Raw genomic sequence first — 24,974 nt, forward strand, 5'->3', positions numbered from 1 at the left:
TCCTGTCAGACTGATGACTCAACAGTCTCAGCCCACATAGTAATGTTGGCAGTCTGAGCATCCCACAGCATCAGATTCCAGCGGGCAGGTGATGGTTGACCTATTGACCCTCCTCCTCAGTAGCGATGGGTTCCTGAAGAATTTCTCCACCTGTCGCAGCATCAGCACCAGATGCCCGTTTACTCTCCCACCACTGCTGCCATCATGAAAGGCTGGCACTGAAGTAAGTCCGTATGGAGGGCCTTAACTCCTGCTTCCTTTCCCATCACACGATGCTGGTCCATCCATCTCTGTTTCTGGCTCTCATAAATGCTTCTTTCTTCCTATTCTCTATCTTCTGCAGGGCGATGGTTTCCATGTTGGGCAATGTTTCCTGTAGTTGTTAGGATGCTGCAAATCTACAGAGCAGGAACAAGTGTGTGATACAGGCGAGGTGTCAACACGGGTATAGCAAACAGGACAATGGTGTTGGCCTAGCTCAGAGACACTCTAAAGGGAAAATGTTCTGACCACAGCAGGGACCATTGTTCCCACGTTGCTATTCCTTTTTATCTTTCCAGTAATAGAACACCCAATTCTTTTATATTAGCGTATCATGATTTTATAGCGTTGTAATTTGCCACTTCGTTGTTTAATATTTTAAGTGAGCCTATGAAGTAATGGGCCTCGTTATGGCATTTTCCACTCCTGTGTCGTTAAACATTGTTCTGATTCATCCGTCTCCCTCACTGCCCCTCCCCACCCTTCCTGCCCCATCCTACTGCTTGCTGGGTCTCCTTCCTCCCCACAAAGAACTTCAGCTTTCATTTCACATGTGTCCCAGTGTCCTTCCCCTACCATAAGATCTATCCCTCTCCTCTCATAGTCCCCTGTCTAGTTTCACTACACACGCACTCACACATACACACACACTCGTGCACACGCATGCACACACATAGTTATAAATTTAAAACTAGGCTCAGCACATGAGAGAAAGCATAGCTTGGTCCTTCTGAGTCTAGTCTCTTTTGCTCAGCACAATGCTAACCATCACCCTCTATTTTCCTATACATGCCATGCTTTCATTTTTCTCTATGGCCGAGTTGAGTTCCATTGTGTGTACACGCCATATTTTCTTTACCCACTTGTCTGTTTATGGGCACCTGGGCTAGTTTTATTTCCTGTCTACTGTGAGGAGTACAGCAATAAACGTTTGTTGTGCAAGTGTCCCTATGGTAATACTGACTTACAGGCATTGGGTGTGCCCTCGGGAGTGGTGTGGCCGGGTCACAAGCTAGTCTATTGTCTGTGCTTTAAGGAATCTAAACATTGATTTCCACAATGGCGGCACAGGTTTACACTACCCCCAGCAGTGAATGACAGTTCCTCCTTTCCCAGGTCCTTATCACAATTGTCTCTTTGATTTCTTTTCTTTTTCTTTTTCTCTTCTTCTTCTTCTTCTTCTTCTTCTTCTTCTTCTTCTTCTTCTTCTTCTTCTTCTTCCTCCTCCTCCTCCTCCTCCTCCTCCTCCTCCTCCTCCTCCTCCTCCTCCTCCTCCTCCTCCTCCTCCTCCTTCTCCTTCTCCTTCTCCTTCTTCTTCTTCATGGCAGCCATTCTGACTAGGGTGAGAGACTCTCAGAGCACTTCTGATTTGCATTTCCTTGATGACTAAGGATGCCGCCTGCTGTGGAGGTTTAGAATGAGAACGTCCCTCACAGGTCTTATAGGTTGGAATGCCTGCTCACCAGAGGGCGGCGCCATTTGAAAGCATTAGGAGGCATGTCCTTGTTGGAGGGAGTGTGTCACTGAGGGTGGGCTTTGAAGTTTTAAAAAGCCCCAAGTCTAGCCCAGAGCCTGTCTTTTTCTGCTGCCTGCAGATACAGATGTAGAACTCTAAGCTCTTTCTCCAGCACATGTCTGCCTGCGTGCTGCCGTGCTTCCTGTCATGACGATAATGGATTAAACCTCTGAAACTGTAAGCCAGCCCCAGTGAAATGCTTTCTTTTATAAGAGCTGCTATGGTCACGGCATCTCTTGACAGTGACAGAACACTGAGTAGGACACACACTTTCCCAAATCCTTGCCATTTGTGTTTCTTCTTTTGAGAACTGTCTGTTTTCCAGCCCATTGACTGATTGGATTAATCTGGGCATTTTGGTGTTTTGCTTTTGACATCCTTTATATACTGGAGATATTAACTCCCTGTCTGATATGTGGTTGGAAAACATTCATCCCTGTCTCTTCACCTTGGTGACAGCTTCCTTTGCCATACAGAAGTTTATCATCTATCCCATTTGTCAACTCCTGAAATTATTTCCTGAGCCATGAGAGACCTTTCCAGAAGGTTCTTTTTTTGTTTTGTTTTTCAAGACAGAGTTTCTCTGTGTAGCCTTGGCTGTCCTGGACTTGCTTTGTAAATAGGCTGGCCTCGTACTCACAGTGATCCACCTGCCTCTGCCTCCTGAGTGCTGGGATTAAAGGTGTGTACCATCATGCCCAGCTCTAGAAGGTTCTTAACACTGGTGTCTGTGAGCCACGATGCCGCTGGGGGCCATGATGCCGTGAGGGATCCGTGCAGCCACCTGAGGCCATGTTGATGCCCATGGTCCACGCTGCCACTGAAAGCTGTATCTGTGTCCATGGGCCGTGCTGCTGCCAGAGGCCATGTTGATGTGGGTGGCCTATGCTGCCACCTGAGGCCATGGTGTGTCTATGGGCTGCTGTTGCTGAGGGCTATGATTCACGGCTTGTACGGTGGCAGAGGGCTATGTTGGTGTCCTGTACGGCCACCTGTATGGCCACCTGTACGGCATATACTGAGTTCTAAGCTGTCAACAGAAACCATGTGGAAGTCCAGGATCCGTTCTCCCACTGACTGGAAAGGGAAAAGCAGCTACTTTTGCAGTGACATGGATGACCGCAGGCAGACTCACAGTTGAGAAAGAAGGCTCCAGTGACAACCCCTACCTCCACCCCACCCCTAAAAGTAACAGCCAAGCCAGGAAGCCATTGAAGAGAAGTACATAAGATTTGTGATGACAATGCTGAAGTGTGTAGCTCTCCATAGTCAAGGGCTTCTGACAGGGGTGAGGTGGGCAAAGACTTAGTTTTCTTTAAGGGACTGGCCACTGGGAATTTGACCATGTTCCAGTGAGTATATAGGTAACACCAACTGGACGTGTATTTTTTTTTTTTTTACTTTTTCTTCTCCTTTTGTGTGTGTGTGTGTTGGGGGAGGAGGTCAAAGGTAAAGAGTGACCCAGGAGGACTGGAAAGCGCACGTGACAAGGTGCATGATGTGAAATTCCCAAATGATCATTAAAGATATTACGAAAACAAAAATAACGCCAACAACCTTTTCAGGTCTAATGTTAAGGTCTTGCATCAGTTTTGCTAGGTTTTATGCAGGATAAAGGACATATACCCAGGTCTACTTTTCTGCATTTACTTATCTCATTTTCCCAGCACCAATTATTGAAAGGGCTCTCCTGCGGCTCTGTCACATAATTTGACATCAGATCTCACGTGTGTGCGTCAACAACCCCTCCGCTCTTTAGCTGAATCCTTGGTCTCTTTTAGATCTTTCTGGCAGGGTCTCAGTAGGCTAGGTGGGTCTTGAACTTATTCTACAGCTCCGGCAGCAGGCCTTGAACTTGTCCGCCCCCTGCCTTGGCCAACTGAGCAGCTTCTGCTTTCTATTTCTGAGTAGGAGCCTATGCTGGCTGCGCATTCCATAGAGTTGGCCTCATCTAATGTGTGGGCTTTTGTGTCTGGCTTCTTTCGCTTAGCGTGCTGTCAAATAGTGTTCCGCTGTCTAGGCATGCCATGATGTCACCTCTTCTTTATCTATTGGCTGTCATGAGTAGTGCTGCTGTACACAATCAAGCTCAATATTTCTTTTCCTTCCTTCCTTCCCTTCTTCTTCTTCTTCTTCTTCTTCTTCTTCTTCTTCTTCTTCTTCTTCTTCTTCTTCTTTTTGAGACAGGGTTTCTCCCTGTTATCTTGGCCGTCCTGGACTCACTTTGTAGACCAGGCTGGCCTCTCAAACTCACAGCAATCCACCTGCCTCTGCCTCCCGAGTGCTGGGATTAAAGGCGTGCGCCACCACACCCAGTAATATTTGTATTTCTTAACCACTGAACCATCTCTCCGGCCCTGGGACACTAATTCTTAGACCTTACCTGCCTATGTCCCCGCCCTCTCGCACACGGTCCACACATCTCACCAGCACTGCGTAGAGCTCACAGCCTTGATCTCATCTCACTGGGAAGACAAAAGCTCCCAGCCGGGAACCTCATTCTCGCTTAATCTACCGAATGACTGTCACATGTGTCCCTTTGGCACACACTGTCCTTGCCTCCGCCCAAGGCCATCTCCTTGTTGTGATTGGGCCTCAGCCCCTTTTGCTGACTCACCAGCTTTGGCTTCCCAACTGCCGCTTTTCCTCCGGTGCCTTCAATCCCCCCCCACCCCACCCCCACCCCCCACCCCCAGCAGCTCTTTCTGTCACTACTCAAACAGCCTGAGAAATGCAGCCTCCTCTCCCGGCCTCTCAACTTTAAGTTAATTGGAGTCGGGTTTCTGTCATTTGTAGGCACAAAGTCCCAGTTAATACAGGGCACCTAGACAAGGGCCTGTGGAACAGGCTGGAGTTGGTATTATCACTTTGTCACACAGAGCAGGGAAGTGAGGCTCACAGGGGTTAAACAGCTTGCTTGGGGTCTACAACATCTCCTGGCTGCCGGGCGTGGTGGTGCACACCTTTAATCCCAGCACTCGGGAGGCAGAGGCAGGCGGATCGCTGTGAGTTCGAGGCCAGCCTGGTCTACAAAGTGAGTCTAGGACAGCCAAGGCTACACAGAGAAACCCTGTCTCGAAAAACAACCAACCAACCCCCTATGCCCTGCCCAAAAAAAAAAAAAAAAAAAAAATCTTCTGGCTTACAGCAACAAAACCACCTTTCCAGTTTTTTTTCCTTTTTCTTTCTTTCTTTCTTTTTCTTTTTTCTTTCTTTCTTTTTTTGGTTTGTTTGTTTGTTTGTTTTTTGATACAGGGTTTGTCTGTGTAGCCTTGGCTGACCTGGACTCACTTTGTAGATCAGGCTGGCCCCGAACTCACAGCGATCCACCTGCCTCTGCCTCCCGAGTGCTGAGATCAAAGGCGTGCGCCACCACGCCCGGCTTTCCCTTTGTTTTTTATGTGTGCAGTCTCATCCTCTTCAGCCATTCCCCTTTGCTGGAACATCTCTGGACCCATCTGGCTTCCCTCCCTTGTTCTTGACCTCTCTGGCTTTCTGCTGACCTTCCTATTGACAAGCCTGCAGGCCAGTCCCGGCTGACCGTCTAGCTGCTTTTGACACAGTGGATCAGTTCCTTAGGAACCCTTTATGAGAGAGAGAGAAAGGGGGGGGAGGGAGAGGGAGAGGGAGAGGGAGTGTATGTGTGTGTTTGTGTGTGTCTGGGTTTTGCTAGGAGTTCAGCCCTCCTCATCTTGTCTGTATTCAACCTCTAAGAAATGTCTTCCACCTTCCTGATTTAAACACCAGCTGCATGTTGGTAAACTCCCAGTTTCTCTGCCAAAGTGCAGAGGAGTGCATTGAAGCACTCAGACAATACCCTGACACTGGTCATCTAAAAGGTGTCTCAGGTGCGCAGGAGCACACAGAACAGTTGATGCCACCACCGACCCGCTTGTCCAGGTGGTTGCCTACAATTCTCAGCCGAGCTTCTGTTTCTCACACTTTACTGCCAGCATCATCAAGTCTACAAAAATTTCAATTTCTCCTTATTTTCTCCACTATCCCAGACGATGACCCGGATGTCACTTCTTCTTTTTTTTTTTTTTTTTTGGTTTTTCAAGACTGGGTCTCTCTGTGTAGCCTTGGCTATCTTGGACTCACTCTGCAGACCAGGCTGGCCTCGAACTCACAGCGATCCACCAGCCTCTGCCTCCCAAGTGCTGGGATTAAAGGCGTGCACAACCACGCCAGGCTCTGGATGTCACTTCTTAGTTGGATAATTCCCATAGCCTCTTCAGAACCCCTCCAAAGTCATTAAAATATAAAGATCACACACACACACACACACACACACACACACACACACACACACACACACTAATAGTTTTAGAAATAATGCAAGTGTGCCCTCCCCACTCAGCTGTTCATATTTTTCTATCACATACGTAGGATAACATCCAAAGTCCTCCCTGCCTGGACTCAGTCCTCTGTGACCTAGTGCTTCTCCATCGTCTCCTCCCTTTCTCCCCCTCCCCCTCTACTCCAGCCACACTGGCCTTTTCTCATGACACTGAGCATGTCCCAGGGCCTTTGCACATGCTCTTAGTCATAGAGGATTGCTAACTTAGAACATGCCTGCTCTGGCAAGAGATCTCATCCAAAGACCTTCTAGGTCTGTGTGCTCCGGCTGGAACACAAACACGCCTTTAATCCAGGAGACAGAGGCAAGCAGACCTGAGTTCAAGGCCAGCCTGGTATAGAGCAAGTTTCAGGTAAAGAAAAGCTTAGTTCCCGGCATTGTGGTACATTCCTTTAATCCCAAACAATGAAGGTAGAGTTAGTTTGTAGAGGGAGGCACCCATGTTTGAAAGTGATGTCTAATTGAGTGGCAGACAAAGTGACAAATCGGAGAAAGAGTTGACAGAATACGATACGCCCAATTCTCACGAGAAGAGAGAGGAAAGGGAAGCTACTTCAGGGGCAATACAGAAAGACATGAGGCAGCTTTACCAGGAGAGTTGTACAGAGAGAGGCTGAGTGAGAGAACCAGCTAGACACAGGTGAAGACAGAACAAGCCAGAGAATGAAAAGGAGCCAGAAGATTAGAAAAGATTCCTGGTGTTAGTTTGAGGCAAAGCAGAGCAATTCAGAGGCTGTGAGAAAAGCCAGACTGAAATCAGTCAGCTGGGAGAGGAGTTTGAGCCAGAACAGCTGAGTTGAACCAGCCAGCCAAGAACTCAGAAAAAAAAAATAAGGCAAAGTTCTTGGTGTTCTAGAATTATCTAGCCAAGTGTTGCAGAAGCATACTAAGGATCAGAAGGTCTGTTTTGCTCGGGAAGGGGTGCTCTTCACATAGGGGTGGGGGATGGATTCAAAGGCCAGCCGTGAGTGTGCCAGAAGAGAGGCCTGAGAAGCTCACACCGAACACAGGAACGAATGTCAGTGAGGGGGTCCCTGCCTTGGAAGGACGGACCCTCCATAACAGGTGCCCCGCTACGGAAAGAAAGACAGACTCTGCAAAACAGGTGCCTTCACAGTTTCTAATTTTCTCTCACCCCCTGGAAGCCCCAGGTGTTCTCTTGGGATGCTTTTTGTGTCTCTCTGTTCCCCATGCCATTCTGACCTTCAGTGAAAGACAGGTGACAGTCCTAGACAGTTGGGCCTCTCTGCACCCGGCCATAGCAACTCTGGATCTCTGTAGCTGCTGTCACTAACCTCGTACATGTCCAGGCTTCCAGGTACAGTTGGAAGACCCTAAAACCCACCTCACCACAGCCTCACACCGACACAAATGCTTTAAAGAAAGACTTGACTTTTTTTTTTTCTTCTCAAGACGGTCTGTCTAGCCTTGGCTGTCCTGGACTCACTTTGTAGACCAGGCTGGCCTCGAACTCACAGAGATCCACCTGCCTCTGCCTCTGCCTCCTGAGTGCTGGGATTAAAGGTGTGTGCCACCACAAAATTCCTCTGACGTGATCCATACAGCAAAGCCAGGGAGGGTATTTAATGCTCAGCAGTGAACGTTACTATTACAAAGGGTGACTGCTCGAGTTAAGTAATGAAGTGAATTTAATCAATTTGCAAACACGTTCCCTAGAATTTGCTTTTGTAACTAGTTGTTTTGAATCTGAGGCGCATTCTCCCTCAGGAACAATGTCATAAACGGCACTTTGGTACTAAGAAATCCCATTAAGGCTGTTTAGCTCATAATGTAGCAAAGAAATGCAGAAAAGTAATAAAATTGTGTAAGAATTGGTTTAAACAATTTTGAATATTGGCATTCAAAAAAAGGTAATGTATTTAAAAGATGATATATGAAAGATATGGTTGCCCATATTCCCCCCATGAAGTATCTGAGCCCTTTGAAGTGTTTTGTGGGGAACTGTATTTTTTTAATGACAATTTTCTTTCATTCATTCTTTTTTCTTTCTTTTTTATTATATAGAGGCATAGATTTTTATTTGTTTATTTATTGGTTTTCTTTCTTTTTTGTTTTGTTTTCTTTTTGTTTTTCGAGACAGGGTTTCTCTGTGTAGCCTTGGCTGTCCTGGACTCACTTTGTAGACCAGGCTGGCCTCGAACTCACAGTGATCCACCTGCCTCTGCCTCCTGAGTGCTGGGATTAAAGGCGTGTGCCACCACCTCTCGCTCTATTTATTGGTTTCCAAGACAGAGTTTCTCTGTGTAGCTCTTGCAGTCCTGGAACTCACTCTATAATCAGGCTAGTCTTGAACCCGAAGATCCCCCTGCCTCTGGTTCCTATGCTGGGATTAAAGGTGTGCAACACCACTGCCCAGCAAATGCCTCTTTTCTAATGAAAGGGTACACACTTCTTCCCTTGGTGCTGACCATATCATGTACTATTCTTTACAATCAGAAAAAAGGGAGAGCCTCAGTCTGGCCTTGAAGAAGGCAGTTTTGAATGGGAGAGAATTTGGAAGATTGTATGAAAGTTGCTTGAACAGTATTTGGGAGAAAAACCAAAGAAAAAGGAAGAAGCATGGTGTGGGCATGATTTCACCTGAAAAGAAGAACAAATATGGAAGTGGAGATGCGGGAGAAGATTCTAGACAGAAGACATAAATAGCTCAGGCCAGAACCAAGGGAATGATGTCATTGGAATTTGCTTTCAGCGGAGTTTGAAACACAGATGTTCTTATGGAATTGGGGGGGGGGTATGTGTGTCTTCGTCACCTTTACTACTCTGGTGATATGATGCCTTGACAAAAGCAACTTAAGGGAAGACAGGTTTATTTGGGTTAAGAGTTTTGGGGTACAGGGAGGATAGGTTTATTTGAGTTAAGGGTTTTGGGGTACAGGGAGGGCAGGTTTATTTGAGTTAAGGGTTTTGAGGTACAGGGAGAGTGGGTTTATTTGGGTTAAGGGTTTTGGGGTACAGGGAGAGCAGGTTTACTTGGGTTAAGGGTTTTGGGGTACAAGGAGGGCAGGTTTATTTGGGCTAAGGGTTTTGGGGTACAGTCTATCGTCTCTGGAGGCAGGAGCTTGAAGCAGCTACTTGTATTGTATCTACAGGCAGGAAGCAGGAAGTAACAAAATGCTGCTGTTCAGCTCCTGTCTCTTTTATGCAGTCCGGGGACTTGAGCCCAGGGGGTGGTGCCATCCACTGTCAGGGCACATCAGCCCACCTCAAGTAACAAGCCAGTCCTGCATCCGATGCCAAGGGCTCACCCAATCTAAATAGCCCCTCGCTGGCAACCCCTGCTCCTACTGATTTCACAATCTGCACTCATCGTTCACATGGTTACCCCAATATGTGATGTGGAATTTGTGCAATGTCGTACTCCTGCTGCTGATTTTGGTGATATTACTGATTTTATCTGTCAGTCAAATGAAACTCTTGTCCTAGACTCACTCTGTAGACCAGGCTGGCCTCGAACTCACAACGATCCGCCTGCCTCTGCCTCCCAAGTGCTGGGATTAAAGGTGTGCGCCACCATGCCTGGCTTCTTGCCTTTAATATATGTCAAATTCCCCTTTTGATCTTCTAGATGACTTTTTCTTCTTCTTCCAGCCTGCATCGCATGGCCCTAACTAAATTATTTCACGCGCTGGTGTCCTTTTTCACGCTTTTAAATGACATCACAGAACCACATTATCTATCCCTTCTAATCTTGACAATTTCATTATGAGATTCTCCAAAATGGCAAGCCATAACGAACCAGGAGGATGAGGCCTAATTATATGGCCCAAATCAGGCAGCAGTGATCTAAATATCACAGGGATACACACACACACACACACACACACACACACACACACACACACACACACACACACACACACACAGTATCTCTGCTCTGAGCTGTTTGAATGTATGGCTGTCCTGGGATTTTAAAAATAGGCCAGAAGCTGGACAGGTGGCTCAATGGTTAACGGCACTTACTGCCAAGCCTGAGACCTGAGTTTAACTTCCAGAACCTTCGTGGTTAGAAGGAGAAAACTCTCTCACAAATTAAATTGTCTTCTAAACTACACACACTATAATTTTATTGTTTTGTTTTATTTTAAAGTGTGTGTGTGTGTGCGTGCGCGTGCCCATGTGTGTGTGTGTGTGAGAGAGAGAGAGAGAGAGAGAGAGAGAGAGAGAGAGAGAGAGAGAGAGAGAGAGAGAGAGAGAGAGCGAGCGCGACCAGAGAACAGCCGCAAAATCTTTTCACTCTAATCTCCTCCCACACAGAAAAAGCAATCTGCAGAACCGCAGGAAGATAAAAACTTATCTTCCCACCCGGAGTTCCGCCTGGAGTACAGGGGAGGGCAGTCTCGAGCCGGAACTTCCCAACCACTGAGCTAGCCGCAGGGTCCAAATTGCCCCGGGCCAGGCGGAAGCGTACTCGCCACACTTCCGGTGTCCTGCAGGCACTCGCTATATTTCCGGTGTCGGCCGTGAATTCGCCACACTTCCTGTTGATCCGGGCGCCGGGGGGCCGGGCTAAGGGGGGCCGGGCTGAGGGGCGGGCCGCGGGCACTGGGCAGGCGCGGGCTCGGAGCAAAGCCGCCTGTGCCAGGATCGCCGAGTGTCCCCTGCCTCGCGTCCCGCGCCCCCTCACCGCCGCGCCATGCCCGCCGTGGACAAGCTCCTGCTGGAGGACGCGCTGCAGGACAGCCCTCAGGTACGGCCGGGGAGGTCCCCGGGGAGGTCGGGCTAATCGCTGTCGGATAGTACTAGTTCCCTCACAGGGAGGGTACAAGTAAGTTTTCAGTGTCTCGGGCAGAAGACGTCAGCGCTATTCACACGGACACTGCTGGAACTAACGATTCCACCAGACCTAGTGAATGCAGGGGGCCAGTATGGGAAGCAGAGAAAAGCCGGATCCATTGCCCAGTACTTTTTCCACTGGTGAAGAGATAATTAAAACATTTGTTTCTTTTGTGCCACGGGGTGGAGTTTGGGGTCGGGGCGGGCGGGGGGCGGGCGGGAAGAGTTCATTAGCATCCCGGAGATGTGAATCCAGTCGTTTGAGCTCGGGGAGTGAAAACTGGCCGGTAGATAGTGCCGAGTGACATTGGTTCAGAATTCAGCACGCCTTTCTCCAGGGATCTGCTGTTCTCTTTAAGGCGCCTTCTGCTCCCTTTCTAGCTTTTTAGGCAAACCATCTCTGGCTTATTTAAATAAATACCTTTATTTCCTAGTGTCTCTGTCTCTGAAAAGTTAGAAAGGATTAAGCTGTTCTTCACGGTTTCTCCTCTCCTTTTTGGTTCCTTCTTTTTTTCCTTCTAAGTGAATTGTACGTCCATATGGAACTCTGATGCGCTTACCCACATATCTGAACCTCTCAGAGGAAATCAAAAGGGCTGTGTGCACCAGTGTCTTGTGCTCAGTTCTTTGTGACTGCCCTGTAGACAAGTAAGGGTGTGTAAGTAAGCTGTGGTTAGCATTACCCATTATTATTGTTATTATTATTTTTTGATACAAGGTCTTACAGTGTAGCCATAACTGGCCTGAAAACTTGCTGTGTAGACCAGGTTAGCCCTGAACTTCCATCTTGAGTGCCGGGATTACAGGCACGGGTTGTCATGCCCAGTCTATTTTGTATTGATTCAATTCAATTCAAGAAAAGAAAAGATTGGCATCTATTGTGCTAACTTTTCAAAGGCCTCTTTTATGCAGCTCTGGATGTCAGGTGTTTGGGTTGGACCGCAGCCTGTGTTGAAAAGCATTTCAACCATCCTCTCTACCTGTTGTTGGCATCTGAATATGAGGGAATAGGAGTCATCACCATCATGGCTATGAATAGGGATTTCCATTTGCTTTGCATGTGGGGGACACTGAAGGTCAAAGTTAGATTGTTTTCCCAGCCACTGATGATGGTGGCTGAGCCAGGCTCTCCACACAGTCAGAACATGGTCTAGGGCTCTAGGGTCTCAAATGAGTGTGCATCGCTCCTGAACCGCACACGCTGTGAGAGACACTGGAGACCTGGGCTGCAATCCTGGCCTAACGCTTACAGCCGTTTTCTCATCCACAGAAACTCTACAGAAAACAAGGACTATATGGCAGATGGCCTTGAAAGTGGTGGGACAGCTTAAAATTATATCCCATCTATATGACTTTACAACTTTGAGCTTGTGTGTGAAAGGGGGTAAAAAGATGTTTAGAGGCATTGTTAGTCCTATCTGGCATTCTTTTTTTTTTTTTTTTTTTTTTTAGTTTTAAAAACTTTTTTCAGCCAGGCGTGGTGGCGCACGCCTTTAATCCCAGCACTCGGGAGGCAGAGGCAGGCGGGTCGCTGTGAGTTTGAGGCCAGCTTGGTCTACAAAGAGAGTCCAGGACAGCCAAGGCTACACAGAGAAACCCTGTCTCGCAAAAACCAAAACCAAAAAAAACAAAAAAACCAAACTTTTTTCTTTAATAAAGGTTTATTATTAGATAGTTGGCATCCCTGCAGAGTTGTAAATCCCTTATGTAACTCAGTCGTTTCTTTTTTTTAATTTTTTATTTTATTTTATTTTATTTAGTCGTTTCTTTTTGTTGCCTTTATTTTTTAGGTTTTTTTATTCTTTAATAATATCATATACTCAAACAGTGTATCTTTATCATGTCACCTCCCCAGCCCCTTGCTCCAGACACACCCCCAACATGTTCCCCCACCCATTTTCCTATCCTCCTCCCCCACCTCCCTCTGCAGGAACACACAAAATCTAATTAGTGCCTTCCTCATACGCATGGGTGTGGGACCGTCCAGTGGAGCCAGGACAACCTCCCAGCAGCCACACCCCCAAAGAAAACTGGCTCTCCCTTCCCAGAAGCCATCCCCAGCCATGGCTGCTCTGCTAAGGGCAGGGCCTCTGGGTGCCTCCGTTCCCTGCCGGAATGCCAATTGGCGTTGTCTTACATAGGTGATCACACACACTGCTGTGAGTTCACAGGCAGAAGGGCCATGCTTTGTCTCGAAGAAGACCGCATTTTGCAACACCCCACCTCATCTTTCATCTGCCCACTTCCGTGACGTTTCCTGACCCTTGCTGTAGATGCGCGTGGGTGCGGGCGTGGGCGTGCATAGGTGGAGGTCAGAGGACTGTTGGCAGAAGTCAGTTCTCTCCTTCCCCCGAGTCGGTTCCAAGGATGAATTAATTGCAGGTCATCAGACTTGGTGACAGGTGCCTTTACCCACTGAGCCACCTGCAGGGAATTAGTCACTGCTGTTGAGCCTGCGCGGCTGCTGAGTGGGATAGAAGCTGGCTTTAGGAGTCTTTCACAGGCCTCAGAGTGTGACTGTCACCAGTCTCTATGTAGCATATGCCCAATTGCAGCTTTACTCTCAGAAGATCCAGAGGCGTGGAACTGCCTAGAATTGAAACTGTTCCTTTTATTTTATGTGAGAGAATGAAAAACAAAACACAGAAGCAAATACCCAGAATTCAGGATTTTCCAACCTATTGGCTTCTCTGGGCTACGTTATCATCTCCAAAGACGTTGCAAATAAATAAATAAATAAAATCTGAGTGTTTTAAGAACGCTTATGAGGCCGGGCGTGGTGGCACACGCCTTTAATCCCAGCACTCGGGAGGCAGAGGCAGGTGGATCACTGTGAGTTTGAGGCCAGCCTGGTCTACAAAGTGAGTCTAGGACACCCAAGGCTACACAGAAACCCTGCCTCGAAAAAACAAACCAGAGCAGAACGCTTATGATTTTGTGTGGCGTTGCATTCGTGCCTCTCTTGGGTTACGGATTGAACATGCCTGGTCTGCATCCTACACGGTATGTGGCGGGCACCGTTCTAAATGTATTTTATTCACAAGCTCACTCTTTTCCTACAGGCCTTCTCGAACGATGAAGGAGGGGCAGAGAAATTAACTGTGGACTGTAAAGAAACCTAGGCAGCCGGAATAAAGGGTTTTGCTTTTATGGTACAGGATTTTGAAGCCAGGCCTTCTGATGCTAGCTAGGCACGCACTCTCCCACTGAGTTGCCTCCTCAGCCTTGAGGTACTGTTTAAGTTAGCCCTGTTACCTAGCACCTGGCTTTCTCCTGGCCCTACATACCGATTCACAAAGAGGGGGAAAGAAAGATACTGAGAACCCACGAGCTGTTTGTTTCTTCTTGTTGGAGGCAGGAGAGCTATGAGGATTGCACGGGTAACCTGGTGACCCAGGACTTAACTAAATGAACACACAAGCCTTTGTGTTTGAACTTGAGTGTGCCCCACGAAGTGCTGAGCAGAGGTCGACCCGGACGCAGACACAACTCTTCATTTCCTCTTCTCCAGCAATGCAGGGAGGGCTGCGCGTTGCGTTGCAAAACTAGCGCGTGTGCATCTGGTCCTCCTGCCGAGCTCTGCTGCGAGAGCAGCCCTGGCCCTGCTGGCCAGGCTCCGTTAGCTGCTGGAAACATGACCGTAGACTAGATAGGCATTGCTTGCCCTTGACTGGCTCACGCTCTGTTCCTGGGCCAGATAAGCCGCTGTTCCAGGACTGTGTGCATCCTGCTGTAATAGATAGGAACAGAGAACACAGCTCTGAGCCTAGGCCACGCATCTGCAACCGTCTATGGAGGAGTGCTCTCCTCCTGTGTGCGGTACGATTTCCCGATTTGGGGAGTGGAGGAGTGTGTGTGTGGGGGGCGGGGTACAGTTCTTCTTCTTCTTCTTCTTTTTCTTTGTTTGTGTGTGTGTGTGTGTGTGTGTGTGTGTGTGTGTGTGTTTTGTTTTTTGTTTTTTGTTTTTTGTTTTTTTTTGGTGCCCTGCTTTGTGCTTGGCTTTGGAAGTTGGCATAACGGAAACAGAAATGAAAGCACTTGGTTCTGAGGTCATGCAGTGGCCTTAGCTGGGAACCGTCCTCCCCAGCAATCCACCCTTTCTTTATCCCAGTGAGATGCCTCCAGACACGCCGGGCGGTTCTGTGTGGCTTCATTGTGGAGACAGCTTGTTCCATAGCTCTGTGCGCAGCACATTTTTCCATCCGGTAGACTTGGGTCTGTTAAGATGTTTCTCTGCCCACCCACCAGATTTCGGGGGAGATAAAAATCTTTGTCTAACTTAGATTTTTTAAAGAAACAGGTTATGTGAGCTATTGAAATTGGTCACAGGCTGGGCGTGGTGGCGCACGCCTTTAATCCCAGCACTCAGGAGGCTAGTGGCAGGCGGATTGCTGTGAGTTCGAGGCCAGCCTGGTCTACAAAGCGAGTCTAGGACAGCCAAGGCTACACAGAGAAACCCTGTCTAGGGAAAAAGAAAAGAAATTGGTCACTTACACAGTTGTGTGCTGTTAAGAATGTGAGGGCTATTTGATTAGGTAACACCCGGATGTTTACTCTTAAGGTAAAGGAATGCCATGGGGCTGCGGCCAGGCCCACAGAGTGCTTGGTCTTGTCTGGCTGGCTGCAGAGGTTCCTGAGGACGTTGGATAGTAGAAAAGGATGGAGTCAGACCATGAGCCTGCCGCTGTCACACTGGGCTTTATTCAGCCTCTCTGACCTTTTGTGTGCATGTGCCTAAAAATGAGAATGCAAACGGCTCCTGAAAATGAGAATGCAAACAGCTCCTCAGCTGAGCCGCTCTGAGGAGTGTGTAGCACGTGTCAGGTGTGCGTATGCCTGTGTGCCACGGATTGATGTTACTGCCTTTGCAAATGGTACCCAGCCGTGTTGGGCCTTTCTGTGAGACTTAGAGCAGCAGGCATGCCTTCCGTGACCCTCATTCGTTTTGTATATGTCAGAACATTCCTGTCCATACATTTGAGCAGGATGGATGCCGATGACGTGTAGCAAAGCAGTCCCTCTGTAGCTGAGCATTTTTGCCAAGGGTGATCACGGTCTACTTAAATCCAGTGGCCAGAAATTAAAACAAGGCAAGATACCCTGATGTAATTCTCTTGAGAGTTGCCGTGAGTGAGAGAGAAAAAGTAAGATAGTCAAAGGGAATCAGCTCTGGTCTGCCTGTGTCCTGGGTTGGCACCACAGAGAACTCACTGGTGACCACACAGCCCTGGGGCTTTAATTGTCTGTGATGCAGCCTAAAATCAGCTGACTGTCTTTTGTTTGTTTGTTTTTCAAGACAGGATTTCTCTGTGTAGCCTTGGCTGTCCTGGACTTGCTTTGTAGACCAGGCTGGCCTTGAACTCACAGTGATCCACCTGCCTCTGCCTCCCAAGTGCTGGGATTAAAGCGTGGACCACCACGGCCAGCCTCGGCTGACTATCTTTATCAGGTTGGTCTTGGGCACCCTTCTCTGGGCAGGTGCTTTATAACTGTGTAAGGAAGCTAGCTAAGGATTAAGACTGAGAGTGAGCAGGAAGTGTTTCTCCATGACTTCTGCTTGAGCTCCTGTCCCGACTTCCCTCAATGTGGACTGTAGCATATAAGCAGCAGAAAGGAAGCTGCCTGAGCCCCAGCTTCATCCAGTGATGTAACCGTGGTATCGATTATAAAGTTGTTTCATTAGATAAAGTGACAAGTGTCCATGCCTATCTGTGTCTGATACACAGAGCTTCACTGGAGTTCTTCCTGCTGTCTTTGTGAAATATGGATGTGTAAGCCTTCTCTTTTAACCATGTCTCACCTTTTTTTTTTTAGATTTATTTTATGTATTTTATGTATACTGTCTTCATGCACACCAGAAGAGGGCACCAGATCATATTACAGATGGTTGCGAGCCATGTGGTTGCTGGGAATCGAACTCAGGACCTCTGGAAGAGCAGCAAGTGCTCTTAACCACTGAGTCATCTCTCCAGCCCCTCATCTTTATTTCTTAAAGTATTAAGAGAAAGAGAGAGAGAGAGAGAGAGAGAGAGAGAGAGAGAGAGAGAGAGAGAGAGAAACAGGATTCAGCTAATGAACAAGTAATCTTTTTAGAAAAGACAATCCCTGCCACCCAGTTGTATCACGTCTTCTGTTCCCAAGCATGCTAGTTATAGTAAGAAAGGTCTTGGGATCTTTGTCGACTTTGGTGGGGCCCTCCAGCATTGGGTACCAGAAACACACAGCTGGACGACTGTCCTGTTGGATAGCACTCCTTAGATAAGCACATAGCTGTGGAGTTAAGATGGAGCCACCTGATTAAGCACGGAGCCCCAGCTAAGAGCAGCAGAGAGCATCATCTCCATAATAAATGTCATTGCCCACATCACAGCCCCTCAGGGACACCCGAGCTGGGCTCAGGCCCTGCTGGTCATGGAGTCGGTTTCCTCAGCAGTGGCTGAGTCCTCCGCATGGTGTCTCAGCACATGCAGAGGGGCAGATGCTCATGAGTGCCAAGCGCAGGTCACCCAGTTTAGTACTCCAAAGTCTTACTTTCCAGGGATGCCAGAAAGAATTTAGAATTGTCATTTCTACCCACTGATTGTCACCCATTCATGCATTAGGATGTCTAGTGGGTCCTAGCCGTGATGTTCATTTACAAACAAAATGGAAAGACTGTGTCGTTTGATGTGGTCTTTGTCAGCACTCTGGCGTGGGTGCGTTTTGTGCTCTGGATTTGAAATTTAGGAAGTGGGAGGACACTCCTCTGGCATGAGGGTCCTGCGTGTGAGCATTGGTCATCACAGAGAACTGTGTGACAAACTGGCTTACGTTTCACAGTTCATTGCTTGTGACTCTTTCATTAACAGAGCATGTAAGCACCGACTTTTGGCCCGGAAGACCCAGGCCAAAGAAGAGAAGCCTCCGATTTGTAGAGCAAAGTCAAGGGTAGACCTAGTGGTGCGAAGGGTAGATTCCTATGCCCAGGTTCCTCCTCTAGTCCCAGGGGGTGTCCAGGCCTCGAAGCAGGGATGACCCAGCAGTGGCAGAACACAGTGGCCACATGGACCACTTTCTAACCTTATTTTAGCTTAGGTGGAACTGAAATCCATTTGCAAGGAGCAGTAGTGAGTTGTTTGCCGAGCACCGTGTGTATGACCTCATCACCGCTATCCCGTGCCCTTTGTCTCATTGGTTGTTTACTGCAATCTCATTGTTGTGAATTCAGATAGGAGTAGATCTCTATTACGTGATGCCTTGACCCTTGGACACACATCACCCAGCACAGAGATTTCACTAGTGCTCAGGGTGTGCCAACACTGTGTGCGAATGGCAGGGACTACCCTTTCGTCGCTGTGGTTGAGACACATCTGCCCTCAGAACGGAGTTCTTCCTGAGTGAAGGGGCCGGCATAATGGTGACCATTTGAGTTTTCACCACTGGGCCAGGGTATTTGAGATTACTGGCCATGAGTTTAAAAGTTCTCGTGTCCACGCCCCCATCCCCGGTGTCTGTCTGTCTCTCTGTTTCTGTCTCTCTCTCTCCCCCCCTCTGTCCCTTCCCTCTCTCCTCTCCCCCTACACACACACACACACACACACACACACACACACACACACACACACACATGAAAGTTGACTGTGTGGTATCTTAAGAGGAGATGATAACAGTCTGCAGCATACCCTGGACTGCAGACGCCCAAGCAGCTGGTTGAGGCTGAGAATTTAGCAAGTGGTGCCAGGTGACCATGCTGGATGCACAGTAGGGTCTTGACTTGAAAGGAGAAGCTGTCCTTTCTGACACCCGTCACAGGTAGGCACTGAGGTCAGCCCAGGTGATTGCCCTTCTGCCTTCACAGTTCTTTGCAATGGTGCTGGGAGGGAGTGAGCCCCAGGGCCTCAGGTGCTATGGGCGTGGGTACGTGGAGCCACAAGCCCCTCCCCATTGAAATGGCTTTTTTCCCTTTGATCCTGAACAAGGGTTATCTGCCTGTTCCCGCACTGTTGTGGGAAGGCTGAGAACAGAGCTCACTTCCCCTTCCGGGTCCAGGTGGTGCCTGTGCTGTGTGTGTTTGTCTGTCCTTTGTAACTGTCGCCGAGTAAAGATTGACCCTTTCTTCTTTGCCTGCAGACTCGCTCCTTGCTGAGTGTGTTTGAAGAAGATGCTGGCACCCTCACAGACTATACCAATCAGCTGCTGCAGGCCATGCAGCGTGTCTATGGAGCACAGGTATGCCGACCACGCCTTCTCTTAGAGGCAGAAAGATCTTAAAATATTTTTGAAGTAAAGCGAGTCCAGGACAGCCAAAGCTACACAGAGAAACCCTGTCTCGAAAAAGCAAAACAAAACAAAAAAAGTTATAAAATAAAAGCAATTAATTAGAGTCTGAGAAGGTGGCTCAGTGAAGGCCTGAGTTGGAACCCCAGGACCCATACAACAAAGCCAGGCACAGTATCATGCTAGTGTCTTCCCAACGCTGGAGGATACAGACAGGCGGACCCCTAGAGTGCATTGGCTAGCCACCCTGGCCTAATGTGTGAGCCCCAAGTGAGAGACTCTGTCTCAGGAAGGTAGGTGGATTCTAAGGGCGGACACAAGAGCCTGACCTCTGACTTCACGTACATGCTCATACGGGTGTCTATGTACCCCCAAATATGGACATGTACACATATCAGAATTGTTTTTCCTACTTTTCTTCACCTCAAAACCAAGTGCAGTTTTGTTTCCCTTGTTTAAGAAAGAGCTGGAATCTTCCTGTAGCTAGAACCAGCAGAGAACACACATAGCTGCTTTTAATTTTCTTTTTTAATCTAACCCCAAAGGGAAACATTGGAGTCTCCTCTTCCCACTTATGAATGAGGAGGCTCTTTCTCTTTCTCATAATTGGGCCCCCTTGGATGTCAGTGCGGGAGGGCAGAAATGGCTTTTCAAGGCTTTCCTCTGAAGATGGGGTGGCCTCTTTGTTTTGAGGAACAAATGTCTTGGCTTGCAAAGCCATGGAAAATAAATTGCTGAGTAGCAAAAGCAAAGCTTTTATAAACAGGATCTGCCACGTACATCACTTTCTGAGGAAGCTGTGAGTCACTTAAGTATAGAATTGTTACACATCAAAACGCTTATGACAGTAGATAGTTTTCATTGACCTTGTTAACTTACATCCATGTGTGTTCACATTCCTTTTGCTTGCTGATGGTATGCGTGACTTAAATACCACTTAAAGGCACACTGTGTAACTCTTAATAATCTCGCAGAATGAGGCCAGCAAGATGGCTCAGAGGATCAAGGAACCCACTACCACGCATGACACCCTGAGTTGCATCCCCAGAACTGACATGGTAGAAAGACAGAACCAGCCCCTACAGGTTGTTCTCTGACCTCCACACATGTGCCCTGGCAGGCACATCCACACATAAATGTACCTACATGAGCTGGGCGTGGTGGCACACACCTTTAATCCTAGCACTCAGGAGGCAGAGGCAGGCGGATCACTGTGAGTTCGAGGCCAGCCTGGTCTACAAAGCGTCCAGGACAGCCAGGGCTACACAGAGAGACCCTGTCTTGAAAAAACAAAAATAAATAAATAAAATATATATACATACACAAAAGAAAACAAAATACATCTTAAACATTTTAAAATATAATTGCATATAGTCATTATTCACCATGAGAGAAAGCACTGGTCTTTGCCGTTAGAGAACCTAGGGCTAGGACACAGGCAATTCGCTGTCCAGTGCTTGAGGGCCAGGGAGAAGGCTCCCTCACCCGGAAGAGCTGTGCTGCTGTGTAGGTTGGCTTTGTGTTACTGTGATAAAACACCCGAGCAGATCAGCTTAACAAGGTGAGCTGGGTTGTCCGGCTCAATGTTCCAGTGTCAGTGCGTAGTCACTTAGTCCTGGGGCTTTGGGCCCGTGGTGAGGGAGTGCATGATGATGATGATGTGGAGAGCATCGTGGGGAAAGCAGCGTACATGATGGTGGCCAAGAAGTAGACAAGAGGAAGGGTTCAGTTCCCCTGTCCCCTGCAAGGGCTCACTTTAAGGGCCTGGCTTCTTCCCACCAGAGCCCACTTCTTTTTTTTGGTTGTTGGGTTTGTTGTTGTTGTTGCTGTTGTTTGTTTTTTGAGACAGGGTTTCTCTGTGTAGCCTTGGCTGGGCTGGACTCACTTTGTAGACCAGGCTGGCCTCGAACTCAGCCATCTGCCTGCCTCTGCCTCCCAAGTGCTGGGATTAAAGGCGTGCGCCACCATGCCCGGCTCAGAGCCCACTTCTTAAAGATCCCCCACCGTCCAGAAACACCACAAACTGGTAACTAACCCCTGGGGTCATTTGAGACCACACTATAGTAGGCCGGCCTCCAAAAGGAGGGTGATTATGGTAGTTGTGGTGAGTAATGGTTACACAGAGTACACTGTAGTGACGTGTCATGATGTTTCCTGTGACTGTGAAATTCCTGTGTGTCAGTTAAAAAGACAGAGACAAAGAGAGACTATGCAGACTTTTGACTTCAACCACAGGTCAGAGAACACAGAAGAGTCAGGGGCATATGGATGTGTGCATGCAGGCCATGTATGCTGGATAGGCGCATGGATGTGTGCATGCAGGCTGTGTGTGCTGGGTAGTAGGCGCATGGGTGTGTGCATGCAGGCCGTGTGTGCTGGGTAGTAGGCGCATGGATGTGTGCATGCAGGCCGTGTGTGCTGGATAGTAGGCGCATGGGTGTGTGCATGCAGGCCGTGTGTGCTGGATAGTAGGCCCATGGGTGTGTGCATGCAGGCCGTGTGTGCTGGATAGTAGGCCCATGGGTGTGTGCATGCAGGCTGTGTGTGCTGGATAGTAGGCCCATGGGTGTGTGCATGCAGGCCGTGTGTGCTGGATAGTAGGCCCATGGGTGTGTGCATGCAGGCCGTGTGTGCTGGGTAGTAGGCGCATGGGTGTGTGCATGCAGGCCGTGTGTGCTGGATAGTAGGCGCATGGGTGTGTGCGTGCAGGCTGTGTGTGCTGGATAGTAGGCCCATGGGTGTGTGCGTGCAGGCTGTGTGTGCTGGATAGTAGGCCCATGGGTGTGTGCATGCAGGCTGTGTGTGCTGGATAGTAGGCCCATGGGTGTGTGCATGCAGGCCGTGTGTGCTGGATAGTAGGCGCATGGGTGTGTGCATGCAGGCTGTGTGTGCTGGATAGTAGGCGCATGGGTGTGTGCATGCAGGCTGTGTGTGCTGGGTAGTAGGCCCATGGGTGTGTGCATGCAGGCTGTGTGTGCTGGGTAGTAGGCGCATGGGTGTGTGCATGCAGGCTGTGTGTGCTGGATAGGCGCATGGGTGTGTGCGTGCAGGCTGTGTGTGCTGGATAGTAGGCGCATGGGTGTGTGCGTGCAGGCCGTGTGTGCTGGATAGTAGGCCCATGGGTGTGTGCATGCAGGCTGTGTGTGCTGGATAGTAGGCCCATGGGTGTGTGCATGCAGGCTGTGTGTGCTGGATAGTAGGCCCATGGGTGTGTGCATGCAGGCTGTGTGTCCTGGATAATAGGTGCATGGGTGTGTGCATGCAGGCTGTGTGTGCTGGATAGTAGGCCCATGGGTGTGTGCATGCAGGCTGTGTGTGCTGGGTAGTAGGCGCATGGGTGTGTGCATGCAGGCTGTGTGTGCTGGGTAGTAGGCGCATGGGTGTGTGCATGCAGGCTGTGTGTGCTGGATAGTAGGCGCATGGGTGTGTGCATGCAGGCCGTGTGTGCTGGGTAGCCTATATCATTCTCTTTTTTGTTGTTGGCGACAAGGTCTTATGATAACTGTCAACCCATGATCCTCCTGCCTCTGCCTCCCAAGTGCTGGATAAAGACATGTGCAGCCACACCTGGCTCACAGTTCTCTCTTGAAGCGCTAGCTCTGAGGGTCCGTGGGGCCTGCAGTAAGACAAGGGTCTCGCTGAAGTTCAGAGCCAGAGTTCAGGCCTAGAGATACTTAGAAATCGTTGTGTCAGCCAAGATCACCCAGTAATTAGAAAGTTTGTTTGGCGAGGTGTGGTAGGCTTCTGTGAGTTCGAGGCCAGCCTTGTGTACATAGAGAGTTCCAGGCCAGCTGGGGCTACACTGTGAGCAGCTGTCCCAGAAATAAATAACTAGTTTGTCGTAGTGCTAGGAACTGAACGCAGGGCTTTGCGGGATGCTAGGCCAGGACTCTATAGCGAGCCGCATTATCAGACCACACAGCTAAGTGTCGTGTTCAGAAGAGCCTTTGTCTGTGACCGTCCCACTCATCTGTCTTGATAAGCCTTCCAGAATCTGAGAACACAAGGACATCCTACATTTTTATTTGATTACTTATATTGCATGTTTTGTATTTTTTCTGAATATTCCAATTTTAATACAATAGAAAAACAATTGACCATACTTATCCCTGACCTTCTTGCTTGCTACCTAGTAACTGTGAATTCTGTCATTAAGTGGTCCTATCTCCTATCTAATGCTTTCAAGTTCCAAGACTTAAAGTGGCTCTATATCTTCCACTCCCAGGAAGCTCTGCTCTGCCTCTCCATGGCTGTCACAACCATTTCCTGAAGAGGGGAAACACTTCCTTACGCATTTTTTTCTCCTGAGCCAGAAAACTGCAGTGTGCCAAAATTAAGTAGGTCTTGCATTCCGAGAGGCTGGAGCCTCACAGCACATGACCATCACGAGGGCCGCCCACTGGCCAGCACCCTCCTCCCTCCTGGCTCCTGCTGCTGGGAGAGCCGTGGAAATGCCCTGGAGACAGCTGGCCACCAGCAGCATCCAGATCCGCACAGGCGGGGCCGTGGCCTTGCAGGGTTATTGGGAGGGCTGAGATGTGTTTACTTGCGTTGATATGTGCATATTTTAAGGTAGCAATACTCTTCTTTATTTTCATTGTGGCCACCCCACCCCCACCCCAGTCTTAATGGTTTATTTCATGCAATTCCTTAAATATTTTACACTGAGATATATTGAATTATATCAGTAGGGTTTTATTTATTTATTTTCCACTATTGTGTTTTAAAAGCAGTTTTACATGGCTTGTGGCCTCTGAGGCACAGGTATTTTTTGTTTGTTTTTCACTATAGGGTTTCCTTTTTCTGCTTGTTTGTTTTTCATTTTTGAAGCTGTTTAATAGGCCTGGCTCTCCTGGAACTCACTCTGTAATCCAGGCTGGCCTTGAACTCTCATGAATATCTGCCTGCCTCTGGCTTCCGAGTGCTGGGATCAAAGGCATGCGCCACCACACCTGGCTGACACAGGTATTCTATTTTTATTTTTATTTTATTTTTATTTTTCAAGACAGGGTTTCTTTGTATAGTCTTGGCTGTCCTTTGTAGACCAGGCTGGCCTCGAACTCACAGCGATCCTCCTGCCTCTGCCTCCCGAGTGCTGGGATTAAAGGCGTGCGCCACCACGCCCGGCTCACAGGTGTTCTTCATCAATCAGCCTCCGTGGCACACTTCTGATTCTGCTCTAGCGAGTGTCTTCTGGGCTTAGGTTAGAAGGGAGGACAAGCAAGAAAAGGTAGAGAAAGTGAAATTAAAGCTGATGTCTCCGAGTAATGCAGGTTTTGACTAGGAGGTGGGACAAGCATGAATTTAGAGACAGATGAATTTACAGACACAGATGCAGAGAACACAGATGAATTTAGAGACAGACCAGGATCTTTGGAGACATTCAGGAAGGGACCTGAAGTTAATGTTGCCATTAACTATGGCCTCAGAAATAAAATAAAAACTAGGTAGCTAACATACGGAAATAATGACTTTATAAAACATGTCCTCTATATCTTTCAATACTAATTACATCGTAGAAGATAAGTTATGTGCTGGACATCGATAAATATACACATTTATACCTTAACCTTCCGTCCTGTAAGCAGATATGGCTTCTAGCTGGCACAACCAAAGGTGTTCGATAAAGTACTGAAAGGTGTGGTCCTGGAGATGAGAATGTGTAGAAGTTTATATTCAGATCCTAATACATTAGTTGGATAATTACATGATTAGGTAGTTTCTTTTTATTAAATGGTTTCTTATGTACCCAGTAGAACAGCCTTCTTTGAAGGTTAGGATAAG

General features: G+C 48.3%; 1 protein-coding gene across 5 annotated transcripts in view; it reads left to right on the plus strand.

Moving 5' to 3' along the window:
- Nucleotides 1-204: 204 nt before the first annotated feature.
- Nucleotides 205-24,974, plus strand: part of APPL2 (adaptor protein, phosphotyrosine interacting with PH domain and leucine zipper 2) — a 59,314-nt gene continuing 34,544 nt past the window's right edge. For 2 of the 5 annotated variants that reach the window (XM_084796291.1, XM_084796293.1), the window contains exons 1-2: nt 205-223; nt 19,044-19,142. In XM_084796291.1, coding sequence (XP_084652417.1) covers nt 19,119-19,142 — 24 coding nt within the window. In that variant the 5' untranslated portion in view covers nt 205-223; nt 19,044-19,118. Of the gene's footprint in view, nt 224-10,677; nt 10,849-19,043; nt 19,143-24,974 lie in introns of those variants that run through there. The other 3 variants (XM_084796290.1, XM_084796289.1, XM_084796292.1) reach the window with 3 other exon arrangements.

The sequence above is a fragment of the Acomys minous genome (assembly GCF_964271855.1).
Source record: "Acomys minous genome assembly, chromosome: 9".
Classification (NCBI taxonomy): Eukaryota; Metazoa; Chordata; class Mammalia; order Rodentia; family Muridae; genus Acomys; species Acomys minous.